This window comes from Polypterus senegalus, chromosome 17 (assembly GCF_016835505.1).
Source record: "Polypterus senegalus isolate Bchr_013 chromosome 17, ASM1683550v1, whole genome shotgun sequence".
Classification (NCBI taxonomy): domain Eukaryota; kingdom Metazoa; phylum Chordata; class Cladistia; order Polypteriformes; family Polypteridae; genus Polypterus; species Polypterus senegalus.
Genome location: NC_053170.1, coordinates 2,205,976 through 2,226,872, shown reverse-complemented (window position 1 = coordinate 2,226,872; position 20,897 = coordinate 2,205,976). Strand labels below are relative to the sequence as shown.

General features: G+C 51.1%; 1 protein-coding gene across 4 annotated transcripts; it reads left to right on the top strand.

Moving 5' to 3' along the window:
- The first annotated feature begins 326 nt into the window (after positions 1–326).
- Positions 327–20,261, top strand: etv4 (ETS variant transcription factor 4). 4 transcript variants are annotated; one of them, XM_039740688.1, is made up of 13 exons: positions 327–516; positions 947–1,054; positions 1,300–1,390; positions 3,266–3,313; positions 8,396–8,449; positions 14,023–14,146; positions 14,544–14,711; positions 14,821–15,086; positions 17,683–17,751; positions 17,937–18,008; positions 18,993–19,162; positions 19,396–19,497; positions 19,873–20,261. In XM_039740688.1, the coding sequence occupies exons 2-13, from the start codon at positions 1,010–1,012 to the stop codon at positions 20,080–20,082; spliced, it is 1,419 nt and encodes a 472-aa protein (XP_039596622.1). In that variant the 5' UTR covers positions 327–516; positions 947–1,009; the 3' UTR covers positions 20,083–20,261. The 4 variants fall into 4 exon arrangements, with proteins under 4 accessions (XP_039596622.1, XP_039596625.1, XP_039596621.1 ...); XM_039740687.1 differs by having other exon boundaries at positions 328–516; positions 14,020–14,146; XM_039740691.1 differs by lacking the exon at positions 3,266–3,313.
- The last annotated feature ends 636 nt before the right edge of the window (positions 20,262–20,897 follow it).

Below are 20,897 nucleotides of genomic sequence, written 5' to 3'. Positions count from 1 at the left end.
CGCCACACGTACACACACACACACACACACGGGGCACCTCAGGCTCTAAGATGGGTCTGCTCGGACCTTTCCAACTTTTTATGAATGAAACTCTTCTTTTTTGTGAATGAGAAACAACTGCAGAAGCGAGCAGAAAGAGTCCAGGGGTGCTGCGCGCCGATTGGCCAGGTGGCGCCCAAGCCCGCCCCGGTTGCCACGGGTGACTAGAACTGCGTCGCTGATTGGTTGGCTCTTTTGCTGAGATTTCATTCAGAAAGTCAGGTCATTCATTAAAACAAAGAGAACGAAATTCGAGCCCATGAAAAAAAAGGGGGGAAGTTCACCAATCAGTAACTCCCTTGGGCAAACACACGTCCGAAAGCAAGAAAAACAGGTCTTGTGCAAATCAGTGCTCACTTCTGCCTGCACTTTTATTACTATTCGAATTGAGAAAAAGTAAAAAACGTTATCGATGCCTCTTGGTTATCCGACTGGGATAGAAAGCGACTCGCCGACAGCCTGTGGAGAGACGACCAGGTGAGGGGAAAGCAGGAGGCAAGCGTTCATGGAGGGGGGCTGAAGGAGGGGTGGAGGGTGTCGGCGGGGTCCTGCGTGGCGCCACTGCTAGCGTGCAAAAAAAACGGGAGGATGCGTGACACGGAACGGCGCGCGCGGGCGCCGAAACTTGCAGCATGTGCCCATAATAAAAAAAAAAATCAAGAAGAACAACAACAACAACGGCAGGAGGACAGGAGAAGTACGAATGTGCGGGGTGGGCTGAGAGCGGAAACGCGGTGCCCACCCCGCAAACAGTGAGAAGGGGAAGGCAGGTCACTGTGTTTTTGTGAATGGGACTCATTCTTAGAGGCGTGTTGTTGTTTCTCCCCCCCACCCCGCGCTTCATTCACAAGTGTCGCTCAGACTCTTCTCTCCTCTCCCTTTCCGTATTCCCTCCCTCCCTGTCCAGGCGGTGTGGGTGTCACTCAGCGCCGACTAAATGACCACCAACGGCTAGCCAAGCGAGGGTAGGATGGACGGATATTTGGACCAGCAAGTGCCTTACACGTTCGCAAAAGTGAGTATGAAAACCTTGGACGTGTCTGCAACTTCGTGGGCGAGCGGGGCCTACGTGCCCGCAGATGCCCTGATTTTATGCCCATGGGGCACCGGGGGAGGGCAAGGGCCTCGGATTTTCTTTTTTTTTTTTCACTTTTAGGTGGTGTCGGACGGTAAGTCGGGGCAAAGTTTAATACTTTTATTATCTCTCGCTCGCTCTCCCTCCCTTGCGTTGCTTTGACTGCGACAAATTGTGTTTTGCAGAAACCACAAGGAAATGGAGCCATAAACAGGTCTTTGATGGCTGCAAAAAGGAAATATATGGACACAGAATTGCCCCCTCAGGAATCGGAAGGTACTTTTTAAGCTTTTACATCAGGCGTTCTGTCTTACAAAACAGTTTCCTTTGTGTCGCATTTGTGCTTTGGCATTGGTGAGAAATGTTAGCAAAAAAGAGGAAGAAGAAACAAACAAATAAAAAGAATAAGACAATCGAAACTAGCGAGATGAGAAATACACGAAAAAAAAAATACGTAAGAGAAATTAGAAAGTGCGCACTTTGGCTAAAAGGACGACCCTGCATGGTCTTCTGTCGTGTGTCGAATTTCTTAACGTCCAGTGAAATAGAAAGCAGCATCGGCACGGAGACGAGAGCTGGAAAAACACGAGTGACTCGAGTGTAAGGAACCGAGGAGTCCACGCTACACTCACCCCACCGTGCGCGCATGCGCGTGTGTGTGTGTGTTCACACTGGCCCTCCGTCCAGGGTTTGTTCCTGCCTTGTGCCCAATGTATACCCCTCAAAGTCCCGGTGCTTTGATGGCACTGTGTGTTATTTATTTTGTTTGATTTTTTTTTTTTTTACTGGGTTTTATGGTTCCACCATTGCTTGACCATTTCATTCTCGGGTTCTTTGTATATGAAGTTGGTTCTTTGTGCTTTTAAAACTTTCTAAAATGTAAAACAAAAGAAATCTTTAATGTACGGTGGGCTACAGGACACTAACAGGTTAAGAAAACTGGAACTTAGTCTGATGTGTTATGGACGTGTGCTTTGAAAAACAAGAACCACTGAGACAAATCTCTGACCAAAGGAGTGTGTGGAGTCTGTTATGGGGTCTAAATAAATCAAAGGGTCTTTCGAGAACCTTCTTCTGAATGGGCTTCTGGGAACTAAAAATGGTTCCCCTATAGCACAGCTCTGTCACCTTCATTTTGCTCCGTGGATGGATGGACACGAATGTAAATGTCTGACTTAATCTGTCGGCGCTGGGTTGGCTCCCCAGTCCGGGTTTGTTCCTGCCTTGTGCCCTATGGTTGCTGGGTTAGGCTCCAGCTCCCGGATGGATGGAGTGACAAAGGGGTAGGGTGGGAAATAAAGGCACCCATTCCAGCAGACTGTGGTGTAAAAACAGTGCCCATCATTCCATTTTTGAACCGGCTGCCAGGGAGCCTGGAGCATGTGCCAGTGCCATCCGTGCCAAGGCAGGAACAATCCGCACAAACAGGCCAACGTGACCAAGCGAATCGTTTTAACAAATAAGAGAGTAAGCAGTTCGGCTCAGTCGAACCCAAGCCCTTAGAGCTGCGCCATCGCGTCAGATACAATGATGAAATGAAGGGGGGGGCTGTAAAGGAATATTTTCAACACGATCGCGGAAGATTAAATAATGTAATCACAATCGAGCAGATGACATCGTTAAATAACTTCTGCAGCTGCGTTGCGTTAGTGTGACACATTTGTGTGACGGTGAGACCATGAGTCGGTCACTTCACTTAGCTCGGCTTCAACGGGGAAAAAAACAAAGACGTGACGAAATGTATCTGAAATGACGCCAGTCGCCATCTAAACGACCCCGTTAGTGTTTACGTGGGGTCTGCATTATCTTCTTGTTTGCCTGTGGGGTTTGTTTTCTGGGAATTCTGATTTCCTTCGCACATCCCATAAACGTGGATTGCAGGCTCCTTCTGAGCTCTGGGAAGTTATTTTAGGGCATCCCGACGACTCTTGGTGCGGATCAGGAGTGTGCACCGTGTGGACGGTGGGGTGAAACGGAAACAACGCGATAAATGAAGGGCAACAGGCAGTGCGGGGGTCTGCTAGTTCAACTTGACCTGAGGGACGCGCAGGATGAGGGGCTGACGAGGCGGCCTGCAGTCCCTCAGTTCCAGTGAAGACGTCACTCCTTAGCTGCTTTTTTATTTTTCTGTCTTTTTTCTTCTTTCTGCAGACCTTTTTCAGGACTTAAGCCAGCTTCAGGAGACTTGGCTAACGGAGGGTAAGGCTCATTGTGCTGTTTTGTGATTTGTGTTCTGATTTCACGTCTCGCGGTGATTCCGCCGTTCTCTATTTACTTTGTGTCGCTGCAGAAGTTGGGGCCGTGCCCGTTTTCCTCCTAAAACTGCCATTTATAATACGCCATTGACATGTCTGCACACAAGCGCCTGTTGTAATCCAGATAAAGGCCTCGTGGAAAGCGACTCGGCGTCGGCCGAAGCATTTTGTGTTCTTCACGGTGCTCTCAATGAGCCTCTCCATCAACGGGGCGCCCTGGCAACGTTTCAGATGCGGCGCTTTTGTCCGAGGGAGCGCAGGGAGGGGCGCTCGTGTGACCAAAAGTCGGGGGTCCGAGTCTATCATAGGGTGGTGCTTGTGCTCTTCGTGCCAAGAGACCCACACACACACACACACACACACACACACACACACTGTTACTGTTGTTATTAATCGTTGGACTGTTCAACTAAAAGATCGATCCCTGAGACCACGACAGGAACTCTCGAGTAGGGCGACTTAAAGTGACAGTCGTACTTTGTAAAGTTTGAGCTTACAGGACAGCAAAGCGGTGAGCGTTAACACCTGAAAACGTGCGAGAAAGCAATGGGGGCTGCAAAATACAATATACAAGGGCACACACACGAGGTGTATATAATATTAAATAACGGTACAGTATAAATACCTACACCCAAGATATACAGTGTGTGTATATATATATATATATATATATATATATATATATATATATATAATTAGTATTTATAATTACATATTCAGAATATATACATATAGATACACATTACATTTACAATATATACATACAGACACATTTATAATACAGACAGGTAAATATCTATCTATGCGCACCCGCATTCACATTATTTATAATACCATTATACGGTAGTATATCACACACGTTATAGATATAAACATAAAGACACAAGTTATATTTACAATAGACATGCTCGTACATGCTAGCCGACTCGCACATTACATATAATTTTACTATATTTTAACATACGTGTGTATATATATATATAATGTGTGTGTGTGTTTGTGTGTGTATATATATATATATATATGTATATGTGTATACTGTGTATATGTATGTAATACACATATTTATAAGGTACACCTATACACATTATATATAAATGTATGCTATTCTCCACACTGACACATTCTGTATACTATATATAAGGCACATTATACAGTATGGATATTTTCCCTCACACACAGACCCATGTATGTATGTATGTATGTATGTATACTCCATGTGTACTCCAGGTGTACTGTATGTGTACGCGTGTCTGCTTTAACACATTACAGGCTCATTTTATGGTCACATTTGTCACGTGACTCGCTGTGTTCGGAAGGCGCTATATAAAGGAGCGAGCGAGTGCCTGCTCTGTGAAGCTCCCCACTGCCCCTCTCTTCACTCACTCCTGTCCTTCATCACATTCAGTTTGCCGGGTGGCACTGCCAGGATAGCCGAGGTGCTGGACGGCCACTCAGTAGTCCCGCACTGCCTGAGCTGGCATCACGGTGACTGTACACCACACCCACCCACACCTGGTCACCTTTTCTAGACTTCTCCATTTCCCCTTTCAGGACGGCTGTGTTTATTTATTTATTTATTTTTATTTTTTTTTTATTTTTTCTTGTGTGTGCCACCCTCACTTGAACAAAGCCGCACAGAAGGTGACACAAAACATCCCGCTTATTGTAACGCAGCAGCACCGCGAGGTTTTCACGTATCTTTGATATTCTCAACTATGGCGTTTCCACAAAGTGAAGGACGTGAGCAGAGTTTGTCTAAAGATAACACAAAGAGTGACGGGGGTCGCGGAGAAGCGAAAGTGCGTGCGTTACGTAACGAGGCGATGCCAGCTGGGGAGGCCCAGGCTATGGTGGGCTCGTCTCCCGCGGTGGACTTTGACCTTCGTCAGACGATTGGCTAACTCGTCCCGATCAGCTGACCTTTGATTTGGCGGTGCTTGTAAACAGCTGAGCTGTGATCACGTGCAGCAGGCCAGCGTGGCCGAGTGTCCATTTCAAGTTAAAGGAGGCGTCGGTCAGCGGCTAAGAGTGAGCGGGAGGTGGGTGACGATCGGAGAGAAGCTCAAAGTGGCCTGAGGGTCTGCGCTACTCCCCTACTGCAGTCCAACGCGTAATAAAACAGCCGCTCGAATCCCGCAAAGGAAATGTTTTAGAATGTTCGACGATCCTCCAGGAAAGGCGCTATATTAAAAGGGTAAGCCAATCTGGAGGGGCCGATCAGCTGCTTGTGCATGCCATGCGTTCCTCGGGTAGACCCCGACCCCCAGCCTCCTTGAAGTGGATTAGTTAACGCGAATCGTCTGCATTAGCGTCCCGGTCCGGTATTGAGAGTCAAGAAGCTGGAACCGAACGGCGCTATATAGTGATCTTCGTATTTTTAAGCGCCCTTGTCTTTCTCACCCTCCTCGTTTTTCTGTCCTTCTCCAGATTTTATTTCCCTTGAGGCTTTGTTATGGGGTATCGAGGAAAGGCGCTATATAATGATGGACTCACTGAAGTGTTTATTTTTTATTAAGTTTTGTATTTTCGGGGCTGCCAGTGCACGGGAGGTGTAAAGGGAGTGACATATGATGCGAGCTGTGATTTATATAGTGCCTTTCACGGTTGACCACAGTGTGGAAAAGAAGTCTAGAAAAATTCACTGGGCCGAATCTTTGAGACTTGGGCAGGCGATGGCGACCCTCCCGATTCCGTCTGAGGGGCTTCACGTGCTGTGGTGGAGCAGCTGCCATACAATGAGCCCCTCAGAGATATCCGGCCCACCTACTACTTGTGTCGACTCTGCGTGTTCTCCCCATACCCATGTCTCAAGGTGGTCTGGCAGAGCCGTAGCCCAAAATGGCAAGTGGGCATCTGAAGTACTAGATGGGGCACAGTGTGATAAAACCCGTCTAATAATAGTATAGCCAACAGCATAAGTGGTCAACATAATATATGGGGGGAATGTGCCTAGCTAAATGACTCCCTGGTGCCCTTGCCTCCTTGGCACCAGTGTTTAGAGAGTGGGTGTGTATTAATGTGGACTGGGGTCTCATCCAGACTTTGTTACTCTTTGTGGCACTCGGTCATCCAGGGTTGGCACCTTCCTTGGGCCTTGGACACTGTATCATCAAGTGCCCTTTGCAGTAAAAGACTGAGGCAACCCAGCCTTGGCATCTTGGCATGCTTCCAATGGCCAAGGGAGCTTACAGCCCCACATATCCCTTCATGCCAGTTGGCACTGTTTGGTAGCTTCCAGAAGGCTCCCTGTGGTAGTGCTGGCACCCCAGATCTTGCCCAATTTCAGTTTCAGTGTATCTCAGCGGGTGCTGACCTGTGTGTTTTGGGATGGGCACTTCAGAGGGGCACCACAAAAAATCAGACCTCCGTGACTTGATGGGACTTGTGTAACAATGAGCCTCAAGTGCTACTTAAATGTGAGAAATGCCACCTTGGTTGGGCAAAGCTCCAACATCTGTACCAACATCAAACAGGGATTTTGAGGTAGTTCCTGGCACCCTGTCCCCTGTGGCTGGCCACATCAGTGTCATGACACCCTGGATGTCAAAGGTGGTCTCCTCATTCATTTATCTTCTGAAGCCGCTCTTCCAGTTAGGAGGCATAGATAAGTGGTCTGTCCTGGCATCAGTATGCACCAGACATGGGTTGGTTCGACATGGAGCACCCACTGCCCACTTCAGCTGGGTGTGCCTTTCTTTTGTCTTTCATTTAGGCCATCATCATTAGGCCCTTTATGAAGGGCACAGGACATCAACTCAGGTGTCCAGCTGTGTGTCGGTCACTCACCCCTTTAAACCGCCGTAGAGTGATCGCTGCCTGGTGCCAGTAACCAGCAGATAACCTAAATGGGCGAGGCTACTACAGCACGGGCACACACTGGCTCTTGGTGTGCCCGTGACAAGACAAAGGGCGGCATTGTTTTGATTGGCTCCACTGGCAGCTGACACTCCAGGGACATTAATCAGCCTGTTGTGTGGTGGGCTTACAGTGGGGGCTTCAGTTACAATGACAGCCTTGAAAGGCGCATCAGGTGCCACTCATGTGGGTCATCAACATGCTGCGAGTAGGGAGGAGGTGGGCACCACTGTGTGCAGCAGAGGTAGAGCTGGCAGTACCAATCCCATTGTGTCGCATTCATTTGAGTTCTCAGGGGGCTGGGGGCTTCAGGAGAATCACAGCGTAGGAAAATTCTATAAAAGAGCAATGAATGCCAAAATTTGAGATACATCTGCCCACTTTTAAACCCTCTTACCCAATTCATGGCCAGCAAATCAGTACATAGTCATGCCAGTGTACACCATACTGTAAATGTATTTAATACTGTAGGTGCCACTCACAGAAGAAGGGCAGTGCCCCCATCTTGCCTGCACTGGACTCCTGGCCTCAGGTGCCCTACGGTGAGCAATTTTGAATCCTAGTGCCCCAGTGCCACTTTAGAGCAGAATAACACCAAGAGATTGTGACAAATGCCCAAAGCTGATGTGCCCCTCTGATTGCAGTAACGGGCTCAATCCTGTGGCAGCAGACTTGGGCACCTAGTAGTGGCCGGGCAGCAGCATCATTGCCATGCCTGCATGTTATATGCCACCCATTTATTCAGATGTAACAATGTAGTGCTGAAATGGCATATTTAAGGGGATTCTGTTAAAGGAATACCACCCTTACAATGCCATGTGCATGGCACTGATATTCTCTTAGGTACCCCACTGTGACTAAGTGGGCAGACCTGACAATCCAAGGGGCAGCTGGCCCATCAATAGGGAAGAAACACTCCAGTAGGCACTGAGGAATTTAATGGGCACCTGTAGAGGGGCATCAGGGGGCAAAACTTGATTTGATCAAGTAGCATTTGGCATATAATGGGCAGATCACCCTCGGAGGCATATTAAGTTGTTCAGCTTGGTCAGATCTTTCACAGCATGATGTTGGGCATATAATGGGCACACCACCTGCAGTGCATCTGGGCATATAACAGGGTAGATGACCCACTTTTTAATGGGTGTATTTCTCTCTTTCTCTGCAGCTCAAGTGCCCGACAGTGACGAGCAGTTTGTGCCCGACTTCCACTCAGAAAACCGTGAGTATCCCCAGCTTTGTGTGTACCAGCTGGCAATGAAAGGCGCTATATTGAATAATTGTAGAGGTCTTGATGATGTAAGGTATGGTTTGTGTGTGTGTGCCACTGATAAAGGGTGGATACCATTAAAGGCGCTATATGCCATTTTGTTTCATTGGTGACAGGACCGTCCTTGTAGGGAGGGCATTGTTCATTAAACCCGCTAAAGAAAATTGGGGTCTCCCTGTTGAAAACCTGAAGGTTTGGAGGGTGTCACCTCTCAAGGCGCTATATAAAATGAAGTGGTACGTGTGCTTGATCTGGGCCTGTGGGGTCTTCTCCCCCAACAGCGCCATGTAACTTGTAGTTTCTCTAACTGGCTGATATGCTTCTTGAGGACAGTGTGTGTGGCATTAAAGGCGCTATATAATCATCTCTGAGAGCTAGAATGGCTAGAAAATGACTTGGCAGACTCTGGACGGGTATCCTTTAGGCTCTCGGATTGACTGTAAGAGTTAAAGGAAGACGTGAAAGTGGAGAGGAGCAGCAAGAATACCCAGAGAGAGCGCCCCCCTTAGGAAGGGTACCTCATAACACCTCTCCTAATGTCCGTTAGTCCATCACTCCTGGTATGGGCACATTTCGAACTCATGGGATGTAAGACAGGATGCCAGTCTATCAGAGGGCACACACACCCACTGACTCACCCTGGGGCTGCAGGAGTCCAACTCTGAGCGATGCCAGTTATTTCTAAAGCAGGACGTCCACCTCCACCCATCCATTGCTTTGTCCAGATAAGGTTCCACCAACCACTGTGGCCACCTCTGCCAGTCCATCCTTACGCTCCTTTACAATAACAGTAATGTCCCAGTGGACCATCGACAGTGGGGAAAATCAAAACATGTTAGAAACAAGGGGTCCGGCAGGGTGCTGAGCATTGGCACTGCCACTCACACAGGTCGGGTCGACATGTTCAAAACATTTGGGGGCTTTTGGCCACACCCTCCATTTATTACACTTAACAGACTCTGGCTGGCGCATGCGCACTGCACACTGAAGACCACAGAAGATCCTGATAGCTTGGGAGGTCTTGGACCATTTAAGTTGGTGGGACAGTGGGTGGGAGTCGCTCTGGAATCTCCAAACCACGACTCCGGAATGGCTGCCACTCGATTAAAGGTGTCGCACGCAGCCATTTCCGCACTGGTGTCCATTGCTATTCCACTTTAAATGATCTCCCAGATTTGTTGCTGTTCTGTATTGATAAATGATTATTAATAATAAAGTATAAATTCAAATGCTTTAATAATACAATACGTGCAGCTTTAAGGTCGAAAGATGACCACACGACGGCTGGGACGCTAGCGCCCAATAAACCTCCATAATAATCAGGGCGCTATATAAGGGAGCCCTTCATCCATTCCCGTGCGTGTTTAGGATGCGTCATATAGTGCCTTTCATCTGTCGCCCCGGCGCCGCCTCACAGGATGTCATTGTGTACCACCGCGTGCCCCCCCCCCCCACCCCTACCCCCCCCGAAGAGCGCGCGCGCCATGAGACGACTCTGTTTGCCATCCACACGGCCGCTAATTACCAACGAGCCTGACGATCCCCCCTCCCCCTTTGCGCGCCTCCTCCCACTTCCTGCTCGCTGTTCACATTCAAAGCCGCTGATTTGCATATGCAAATGAGCCCCATAAGGCCCTTTCTGTTGCCGCTAAGGATGCTCTCTGCTGTCGAGGGTCGTCTGCGGCGCCTCTCATCTCAATGACAAAGCGCAGGGCGATGGCGGCATTGGCGGCTTAAAGATCAGCGCGGTCGAGTGGCGCACACACACGCCGCCCTGCGCACAAAGAGCGACGAAGAGCGACGAGCACAAAGCCGGGAGGGAGTCGGCCCGGTCACGACAAGGTGACACTTTCAACGAGGACCTCAAGTGGCCTCTGTAGTGCTTGTCTCTGTAGTCGCCCTGTGTCGTGCCTCGGAAGCCCAGCAGCTTCGTTAAATATGGCGCCTTTCACCACCGCTCGGTATTTTTTACAGATTTCGGCTGAACAGCCCGTTATCGGCTCCCCATCCCCTCATTGGTCAGCGTACGAATTCAACGAGACCCCGCACCGGGCGTGGGGTGAGGCGCTCCGTTAGAATGAAAACTCGATCTGTAATGGGGTTGGGTTGGGGGTCTAACCACTGAGCCCAGGCTGCGCTCTCCTGCCGCCCAATTAAAATCATCACACAGTTGTGCTTTGCAAAGTGGGCTGCTCTGCTGGGACATAGGCTGGTGACGCAAGCTGGTCCTGCCAGGAGTCTGTGCCACTGCTGTGGTGTACACCTGGGAGCCCAGAGCAGCGCCTTGCCCCGGGGCATACAGGTGACGGCATGGCAGCATCAGTGGCTCTGTCGACTTGAAAGAGCAAATTGGGGCAGAGGAAGTCTAAGCCTCATTCCCTGACCAGGGTGCCACCTTGACTGTCCCCTACTACAGTGCCAGGGGAGACACATGAACCAACCTCCAATTGGTGAATGGCTCCGTGTCCCTAATTCTTTGATACCCATCCCATAAATACAAAAACTGGGCCAACTGTAGGGTTGGTGCAGACCAGTATGCCCTATGCCAGTGTGCTCACTGGGAAGCCATTTGCCAAGATGACCCCGTGCCATCCTGTGTGACCTGGCATCCTGCCCAGGGAGGGATGTCCTCTCAAAATCCTCTCCCATGTTGAGCAGACCTTCAGTAAGGGTACTTGGAATATTTAATGGGCTTTGACGCTCCACCATATTATTAGGGACCCCCCTGACATAAAGTGTCATTTACAGGAAGAGCTTTGTTTCATCCCTCGCCCCTCAGTTTCCTTAGAGTGGACATCTGTATTGTCACAGTGACTGAGCTGGTGACCGCCCAGTGTAAGTGGAGGTAATGGGGGCGTCCCTAGAGTACCTCTGGGCTTTTCTCGTGGTTTACTCTGATGGGCACTGGGGCAGCCAGTCAGACATGGTGGACTCTTCACTTTGACCCAAAAAAGAGGAGTGAGTGGGAGCCACGAGAGGCCACCATAGTGAGGGTCTCCGCCTTAAGGTGGGACTGGCCAGCGAGTCCAATGACTGACCATGAAGAAGAAGAAGAAGAAGAAAAAGGCAGGGCTGAGCACAAAGGACCACCCTGGAGGTTGCTGGGTCAGGGGCTCAAATCCCACTGCTGTCACTTTGAGAAGGGGACTCGATTCTGGGGTGGGAGGGCCGAGTCAGCTGTTTCACACACGCGTGTCACTGTTCACGCTTACACGCCTACCCTTTATGTATCTCACATGTACATCGTCTGTCTGCCATTGCCCCGCTGCTTTGTGTGTTCTTGTTTGCTCTGTGAAGTGCGTCTTGGCAGGACTTGAGTTGAAAGGCGCTATATAAAACAAAGATTGACAGACTGATGACGGGCACAAGGGGGGTGAGTCGTGACACCCCGGCTGATCCCAGATGAAGCCTGCTATTCCCAAAGGGTCTTGGGGGTCTGGAGTCTTACCTGAGAGATTTGGGGTGCAGGGCAGGAAACAGGCCTGCAGGTGGCGCCAGTCCATCCTGAAACAAAGGAAAGAGAAAGCAGTCATTGTGCTGAGTTTACTTCAGGCTGGTCAAGAAAGGCACTATACAAAGAAACGCACACGAGTGCTGCATGTAGGAAAGGGCGTTTTAAACCAGTGTCTGCCCAGCCATCTTCAGACCAAGCTTATCCAGTTTAGTCATGCTAGGGCAGGAGCCAGTGCCAGCCCTTTGCAGGGCACACTCACGTGCACACACAAGTGTTCAGTGTTGGCACTATCAACTAACTGAACATCCTCATCTTTGGGCTGTGACAGGAAACCCCTTGCACCCCAAGACAAACCCATGGAGGGTCCGGACTGGCATTGAAGCCACCAGTCTGGAGCCGAGAAGCAGCGCTGGCATCCGCTGAGTCACAGCTTAGCTTAGAATATAAAAAAATCAGATTGAGGAAGAGGGCACACCTTCAGTCGACATGTCAAGGAAAGGCGCTATATATATTATAGAATGTGTGGGGTTCATCATGAAGGCGCTATATAAAGTGATATCCCACGTTATGTAGAGTTTCTCATCAAAGGAGTCGCACAAAATGAATTTTCCTGCCTTGAATTTTGTGCTGTCCAGTGAGGCTGCAGCATCCCGTGACCCTTATTTGGAATAAATCAGTCAGTTGACGGAAGCACCTTTGATAGACGAGTGGCAGGTCACTTACGTCATTCATTCACTGGGTGGTGACACCGCTAACTCGATCTGCCCCAGGATATTTTTGGCAGGGTAGCCCCTTGGTATGGCGCTGTGACATCAAGTTTGATTGCTGGATGACATCTAATACTGAGCCTGGTGAGAGGCTGTCAGCTATTCTTTGAAACATCCTCACACCTTCAAACCCACTTCATTCAATTTAGGACCCAGGTGACGGTAGTGGGCAGGTGGGTATCAACGCTAGATGGGGTGCCAGCTCGCGCTTACTCAGTGAAACACGGAGACGCAAAGAAAACATGCAAACGGTACGCAATTCGACCGCCTTAAGGCTGCGCCACCCTGCCGCCCCTCGAAGAGCTGCTGGGTGCCGGGAGTTCGGGTCCCTCAGCCGACCCCTCCAGCGTCAGGGTGCTCAGCTCTCCTTACCAGCCCGCCCATCGAAAGGACAGGAAACAGCGGGAGCTGCCATGGGCGAATACTTACACACACACACACACACACAAGGGTGGATCTTGTTTATCTGCGAGACAGGGCCGCTCCACCCTTGTCGCCGTCGCTTTGCGTTTCCCCTGCGGAGGACACGTGCGTCACTTCACACGCCTGTTGCTCGGGTTATTTTTATGTCGGCGTCGACCGTGGGACGCGGGAGAGCGCGTGCACGCGCGTGCGTGTGGAGGTCGCAGAGGCAGACCACGCGTGGGCGTGGCCTCCCCTTTAAGATCGCATTCAGAATGCACGTTGGTTGGGCACTATACTGGGCATTCAGCTGACCGTCTCCAGCTTTTTGTGCCAATCCAAACGGCACAAGGGACACGGAGCTGAAGTTTGATATTTACTGCCGCGTTTCTAATTAAACAAAGGACACAAAGAGCCCTCAGGTGACCATTTATGCCAGTCATATAGCGTCTTTTGTTTTTGAGGACCTCCAGCTTTATGGCGCAGGTAAACCAAACCGCGCCTACCGTTGATAACAAATGGCGGGCGCAGCTTATTTCACATCCTGCGTATTTGTCGCTTCATTTGCGCTTACCACACTGGCAAGGATCGCCCCGAATTGAATCAAGCGTTTCACATTAGAAAATGCAATATAGCGCCTTTCAAGTTGGGCACTACGTCCAACAGTGGTTCCGAGCTCTGAATGCTTTACCCCTCGCCAACTAAGATGGCACAGTAGGTGCCTCGAGATATGCCTGCCGCTCCAGTGCAGATTGGCACAGGCTGGCTCTGTCCGCTGACACTGGGCACTCCCATCATGGCCGTCGCGTCACATCTTCTGACTTCTTGTATTGATTTTTGTTTCCATCTCCTTCTCAACCCCTTCACCCAAAACCCCCCACCCCTCCCCCATTCCCCAGTAGCTTTCCACAGCCCTCCTGTGAAGATCAAAAAGGAGCCCCAGAGCCCGGGATCAAACCCCACGCTTTCCTGCAGCCTCAAGCAGAGCTTCCCCTACCCCAGCGGGGACCAGTGCCTTTATGCCAGGTAAGAAATGCCCGACCCAGTCACTTCTGTAAAGAACAGGTGGCGGGTAAGAAACGAGAAATGAGCTGTCTTGGGCACCACCTGCTGGCAGGATTTGGCATTCACTAGAGGCATGTGGGCATGGAGGAGTCTGAGATTTGTCCATCAGAGGTCTCCTTGTGGCCAAGTACTTGTACAGCCCATTTTGGTTAGACATGTTACAGCTCTGTTAAGATTATAAGTTTAAAGAGACAACCGAAGGGTATTTGGGTGGGCATAAGGCGGGCATCCTGAATCACAGCAGAGTTACAGCGGGTATTGGGGGTTGGTAAATCTCTGCTTCATGAGAACCTGGGTGGGGAGGAGTACAGGGAGGCAGGGACCCTTCTCTAACTGACCTCCTGTCCTTTGTCCCCAGTGCCTATGACCAGAGCAGATCTATTGGACACAAGGCCTCCCACCCGATGTCCCCTCTCCATCACTACTCCAGCAAGGCCCCCCTGAACCCCCAGCCAGAGCCCAGCTACCTGAACCCACCAGGCTCATCACAACCTACAACCAAACATGGATACCCCATGGGCCCCAGGTGAGAATGGAGGTGGGGCCACAACAAGCTCCTCCCTCTGCAGGTGGTCTAGCCTGCCCAATTGCTTTTGTTCCCCCCATGTGACCTCTTGTTTCTTTCCCTTGCCCAGATACCCGCCACACGGGACAGAAGTGTGCCATTCTTTCTCCTCTTCTCAGAGCGCAGCCCACGAGCCGCTGGCACCAGCAGCAGCGGCTGGGTACCAGCAGCAGATGGCAGAGGTGAGCGCCCCCTATGTGTCGCAGAACTTCAAGCAGGAGTATCACGACCCTCTGTATGAGCGAGCGAGCAGGATGGCGGGTAACGGACAACAGAGATACCCAGTGGCACATATGGCGGTCAAGCAGGAGCCCCCCGATTACGCCTACGAGCCAGGTGAGGGTCAGCAAGTGTGCCACTCATGCCAGCAGTGGGTAGTGGGTGTAGGATGGTCTGAAAATAGAGAACCTGAAATGCAAAATGGTGCACAAAACCCACCAGTGACCCCCCCCCCACTAAATATTTCACTGAAAACTGAAGGGTGGGGTGTATAGCGCCCCCCTTAGGAAATCGGTGGTCTCGCACTTCAGTTTGTGTGCTGTGATTTGCCTTGCAGTATAAAAGGGTGCCTAGCCAACTGTAGGTGCTGGGGTGGGCACTCAGTATTGTGTTAAACATGCCTTTGGGGGGGCTTCACAATATTTAGTGTAACGGATTAGGAATTTGTGGGGTGGCACTATAACACTTTGGGATGCTTTTACTTAATACAGCAGTAATTAGCATACAGTGGTGGGGGGGCTTTACTGTTGTGGATCCTGCTGGGGGGCACTTTAGTGTAACTTTGTCAATCCAATATTAATTAGAATTTGGGGGCTGGGGGGCTACACCATATTGAACACCACACTGGGGGACCCTCCTGTTTGCTTGGCACTGTAAAGCCTTAGCTTGTTTAGTACAGTGGGGGGCGCTGTGCTGTACGGTACGCTTTGGTGGACACTTTGGAATTTGCTGAGCTCAATGGGGGGCGCTATACTGTATTGTGCACTGCTGAAAACTTGAATGTGTTTAATGGAATAACAATGAGCACTCAGTAGGGGGCGCCGTGGAGTATCCAGAGTGAGTGCAGGGCGCTATATTGTGTTGTATTTGGCCATTGGGGGGCATTTTACAGGAGCTCTCGAGTAGGACTGTTGGGATTGGCAGGGGGCACTGTAACACATTTGGAGAACACGCCACCATAAGTGGGCATCGCACTTTTCAATGCAGCATGGCAGCACCTCCCCCAGTCCCCTTGGCACCCTGACATGCCCTTGTGTGCCCGCTACTGTGATTTCATGCCGTTTTTGTCACCCCTGCCCCCTCACCCTTCCCCCAGTCCTCTGGCCTTGGCCAGAAGTATTTCATTGAGACACCGGAGGGCGCTGGAAAGACGAGAATCCCCTGGAGGGTCCGCCGGGGTCTCTGATTACATGAGCCACTTCCTCTCTGCAGGCACAAGCATCCATAACTAAAAAATAAGCGACTGCCGAAATGTGAGTGCACGAGGTGCCAGGCTGCTGCTGCTGCCCACTCTGTCGCTAGCCTGGCATAATGCCAAGAATCGGCCTCTGCCAACAGGTTTGTGCCACCACTGGCCCCTGTGAGGGGGGGTTGGTGGGAGGCTGCCCGTCTCCTGCACGTCCCCACTGAGTTTACAGACAGGGCATTCGAATCTGCTGTAGAATGAATTACCACAGACGACATGATGGCACAGCGGGCAGTGCCACATGCCTCCAGTGTCTTGGGTTTGAGTCTCGGTGTCCACGGTAAGTTTGCATGTTCTCTACTGACATGCTTATTACACTGACTGGTGTCTCTAAACTGGCTCTGCATATGACTGGCACCCAGTCCAGGGCTGGCACCTGCCTCGTGCCCAGTACTGCTAGGAGGGGCTCTGGACCCCACACCCTGAACGTGATTCATTTTGCTCGTTAAAAGAAAGAAAATAAATACTTGTCTGCCCCCCCTCCCAGCTGTGCCCATACGGGATGATCCTGTGCCCATGTGATCTAGAAGGACCAGACATATGCCCATACGTCCTGCTAAAGTCTCTGTGTTGGTGACAGTGTGTGCCAAGATGCAGCTTTGAATCAAACTGTATTGTTTGGTTCACCAGAAATGTCTCCTGAGTGCCCACTGCTGCCCATCTTTGTCTCCTTTGCTAGCTTTTATGCCCAGTGTCTAGTGGAGCTGATAACATCAATCATTAGGCGCAAACAGAGGATGCCAGTGTGTGTGCCAGATAGGCTCAGAACACTCACTTGGCAATCTCGTTAATCAGCTTCAACCTAACGCCCTCTTCCGCCCTCCTAATGTGCCCGCTATTCAGGTCCTGTCTCACTGGGCACACTGTGCAGCCATGACGTCACCTGTGTTTTATTCCTATAGCGCCTTTACCACACAGCACATGCGTGTCCAAAACTCACTCATTAGGTCACAGGGAGCTGACGCTTATTCAACAAGTATGTATGTGGCACAAAGCGGGAACCGAGCATGGACAGGATGCCAGTCCTCCAGCGGGCACATTCAGGCATTGACCCAAATATGGGCTAATCACACTGAGCAGCATCCCTCTTGGGTGGGCCAGGAAACATCGGCATAAACACATAGAGAGTGACTGGGCAGAAATTTGAACCCAGCTACAGGGCTTGCCAAGTCAAAAGTGGTGACCACTGCGCCACCCATTTTATGCCTTTCATATTAATCAATACCACACAATCACTGAGCAGTCGCACTTTATATAGTGGCTATTTATTATTTTTAAGAAGTGAGCTTCATATAGCGCCTTTCAGGACGAGTGCTGTCGCGCTGTATTTGACACGGAGCGCCCACTAGTGTTGAGTCTCAGCATTGCGGCACGGGGCTACGTGTTGTTAAGAATGCCAGTTTCACAGTGCCAATGCCATGGGCAGGATGTTTTTTTACCTTCTAGTCGTTGTTTTCTCTCTTGCAGATGTGTCAGGCTGCCCATCCATGTACGTGCACAACGAGAGCTACGGCGCGGCGTCGCACAGCTCAGAAGGTAACGTTGCCGTTCGTTCGCCTTATTAGGGTCGCAAGCACTTGTCATTACGGCCTTGTTCCACGCGAGGGCAGCAGACGGCCGTGCTGAGCCCAGATCAGCCTGCGGGTCCTGGCACTGCCCTTGTCGCGGAGGCCTCGCCACGTCCCTTTCGCCTCATGTGGGGCTCTCTACTGTCTTTGCAGGCTATGCGTACGACAAGCGGCACCTGAGGCCGTTCAGCGACGACGCGTGCATCGTGCCAGAGAAGCTGGAAGGTGAGCGAGAGTCAGCAGTCGGTGGTCTTCTCAGTCGTCAATGAGTGTTATAGAGCGCCTTTCATGTTGAAACCTCCCAGCTGCAGGAACACGGTGGGCCTAAACTTGCACCATGACGAACATGAAAGGCGCTATATAAACAAAAGGCATCGTGCAGCGCTTTATATTTGCACCATTCATCACAGGCCATATGCCAAAGCACCTTTATATAGTGCCTTTCATAAAACTCTTCTAGTGTTTATTGCAATATAGAAGATTGGCTTTGTGAGACCTTGAAATGTGTTTATAGCGCCTTTCAAAACACTGGCCAAACAGGTCGCCATAACAGCATACCTTTTAGTGAGGACCACCACATTTTTTTTTTTTTTTTTTGGTCAGTTTGATGAATACCAAGCAGGGCACCAGTTACATATAGTGCCTTCCACAGCAATACTGAGGTGAGTGGTGCTACACCAGTAACTCCAGCCGCACGTGCCCCTCCACTTCCACACCAAGGGGGCACAAGCCGCCCAGCAGCTGGACACAACTGGCTACTGTAGATCCCGCAGTTCACCCACTCAGGTGGCACAGATAACAGTAACCGCCAGCGTTAAAGTAGCACACAGTGCCACCTATGGGTCAGCTGGCAACATTAAAATAATGGCGGAAGGTGCCCGTCTGGCTTTGTCTTTCCAGAGTGTCCTGGAGCCAGGCGGGCACCTTCTGGCAATGCGGTGCCTGTCATGGGGTTTGTGATCATTTTACCAGATGACTGCCCAGTTCCCCGCCACACTGGCCAGTGCCAGGCTCCTTTATGTTGGTCCTGTGAAACTGAAGTCAAAAATCAATCCAAGCAGACAGCGCTGGACGTGAACACCAGAGGGCACTCTGCACATGACATCTGAGACCGGATGAGTCGCACTGGTGGCAGCGTTGGTGACACTTCCATTTTCTTTATGCCCTTTATTTGTTGACACTGCCCCCCCACCCCCCTTCTGTCAACAGAGATGAAACAGGAGCCAGGGGCCGTGTTCCGTGAGGGTGCCCCCTATCAGCGCAGAGGGTCATTGCAGCTTTGGCAGTTCCTGGTGGCTCTCCTCGATGACCCTGGCAACTCCCACTTCATTGCGTGGACCGGCCGTGGCATGGAATTCAAGCTCATCGAGCCGGAAGAGGTGGGCATCCTGACTGAATGGAATCTGAGGGCAAAAATGGTGACTGGGTTGTCCCACCTCAGAGATGGGCACCCCTGTGGGTATGTGCCAGTTAGGCTGAGGTGACTTGATGGGGAGCATGAAGGTGGATACCTCAGCCCAATGTGCCACTGAGTGGTCCGTGGCTAATAGTAGGGTGGGCAACATGCAGGATGCTTCACGTGTAACACCACACCTTCATCTTCATCTTGCAGGTGGCCCGGCTCTGGGGGATGCAGAAGAACCGACCCGCCATGAACTACGACAAGCTGAGCCGCTCCCTGCGCTACTACTACGAGAAAGGCATCATGCAGAAGGTGAGTGGGGCTGGCAGGGGGCGACGGGGGTACCGCGGTGTCAGAGTTGGGCACGCTGCTCACAGCTTTGTGGTGCCCGCATGGCTTCCATAAAACTCCATCTGTGCCAGGACTGATGTGGCTGAACAGTTCCAGCCCAAGGCCGTGGCGATGCCCACCAGGGTCCTAGGAGTGTCCCCCCAGGGCAATGGGGGCATCAAGCTGCTTTATGCTACTGTGAGGCTGGCACTTTGTGGGCAAATTGCTGTGTGGGTGGCCAGCGCCCCACCTCATCCACTTCATTTACTAATCTGCTAAGCTAAAGAGCACCCTGACTCCGGTGGGGGTCTCTCTCAGTCCTCGCCTAACGCTGCTCTTCTACCTCCTGTCCTCTAGGTGGCCGGCGAGCGCTACGTCTACAAGTTTGTCTGCGAGCCCGAAGCCCTCATCTCGCTGGCGTTTCCCGACAATCAGCGGCCGGCGCTCAAGTCCGAGTTCGAGCGACACGTCAACGAGGAGGACACCGTGCCACTGTCGCACCTGGACGAGGGTCCCGCCTACCTGGCCGCCGAGGGGCAGCACTATCCCAAGGGCTACATGTATTAGCCGCTCGCACTGTGGGGGGGCACGACGCTGACCCCCACCACCACCACCCCTCCCCCCCTGTACATATCTATTGGCTTTGGTGTTTTGTTTAAATTAAGATGATGATGATGATGATGAGAGACTGAAACTCGACACAACGCTGCACAAAGAGACCACGAATAAAACCCCCGTTAGTCCGAGCCTGGCCTCCGTCTGTCTGTCTATGTCCTGGTGGGACCCCGAGACCCCCACGGGGGTCTGTCTAAAATGCCAGCTGTGTATGACTCGGGTGCTGAACAGCCAATCGGATTGCGTGTTTGTCACATGGTGTACACTGAGGACAATCTGAGAAGCCCACCGCACCACGTGTGCCCTTCAAGCCCGATTGGGTGATTTTTTTATTTTGTTTTTTTTTTTTTGATCATGTTGTACGGGGGCCAATTTGAATTGGCAGTGGGCGTTGCTATTGTGTTTTTTTTTTTGTAACATGGCCGCCCAAATGGCAAAACTCAAAAGGGGGGCAGAGAGACGTCGACACCCAAGGGGGGACCCGACCGGGACCCTGCCAGTGTCACTCATTGGGCTTAGGAGTTCCAGGACCTGACAACCCCGCAGGACAGCCCTACTCGGTGACACGCCCACTTCAAGACACGCCCACTCGACCATCATCATTATTCATGAGCGTCGGGTGACTCCTCCCACCTCCACCACCATCTTAACTGAAGTGCGAGGTCCGCCTACCAAAACACAACTGATTGGGCGCTGATGACGTCACAGACACGGCACAATCTGATTGGCTGTGCAGCGCGACTCTACTGGGCGGAGTCAGCGCCCTG

Coding starts and splice junctions, on each gene's coding strand:
- etv4 (XM_039740687.1), top strand. CDS start 1,010: ATGGACGGATATTTGGACCAGCAAGTGCCTTACACGTTCGCAAAA. Junction 15,087..17,682: donor CGATTACGCCTACGAGCCAG/GTGAGGGTCAGC, acceptor TCTCTCTTGCAG/ATGTGTCAGGCTGCCCATCC. Junction 17,752..17,936: donor GGCGTCGCACAGCTCAGAAG/GTAACGTTGCCG, acceptor CTGTCTTTGCAG/GCTATGCGTACGACAAGCGG.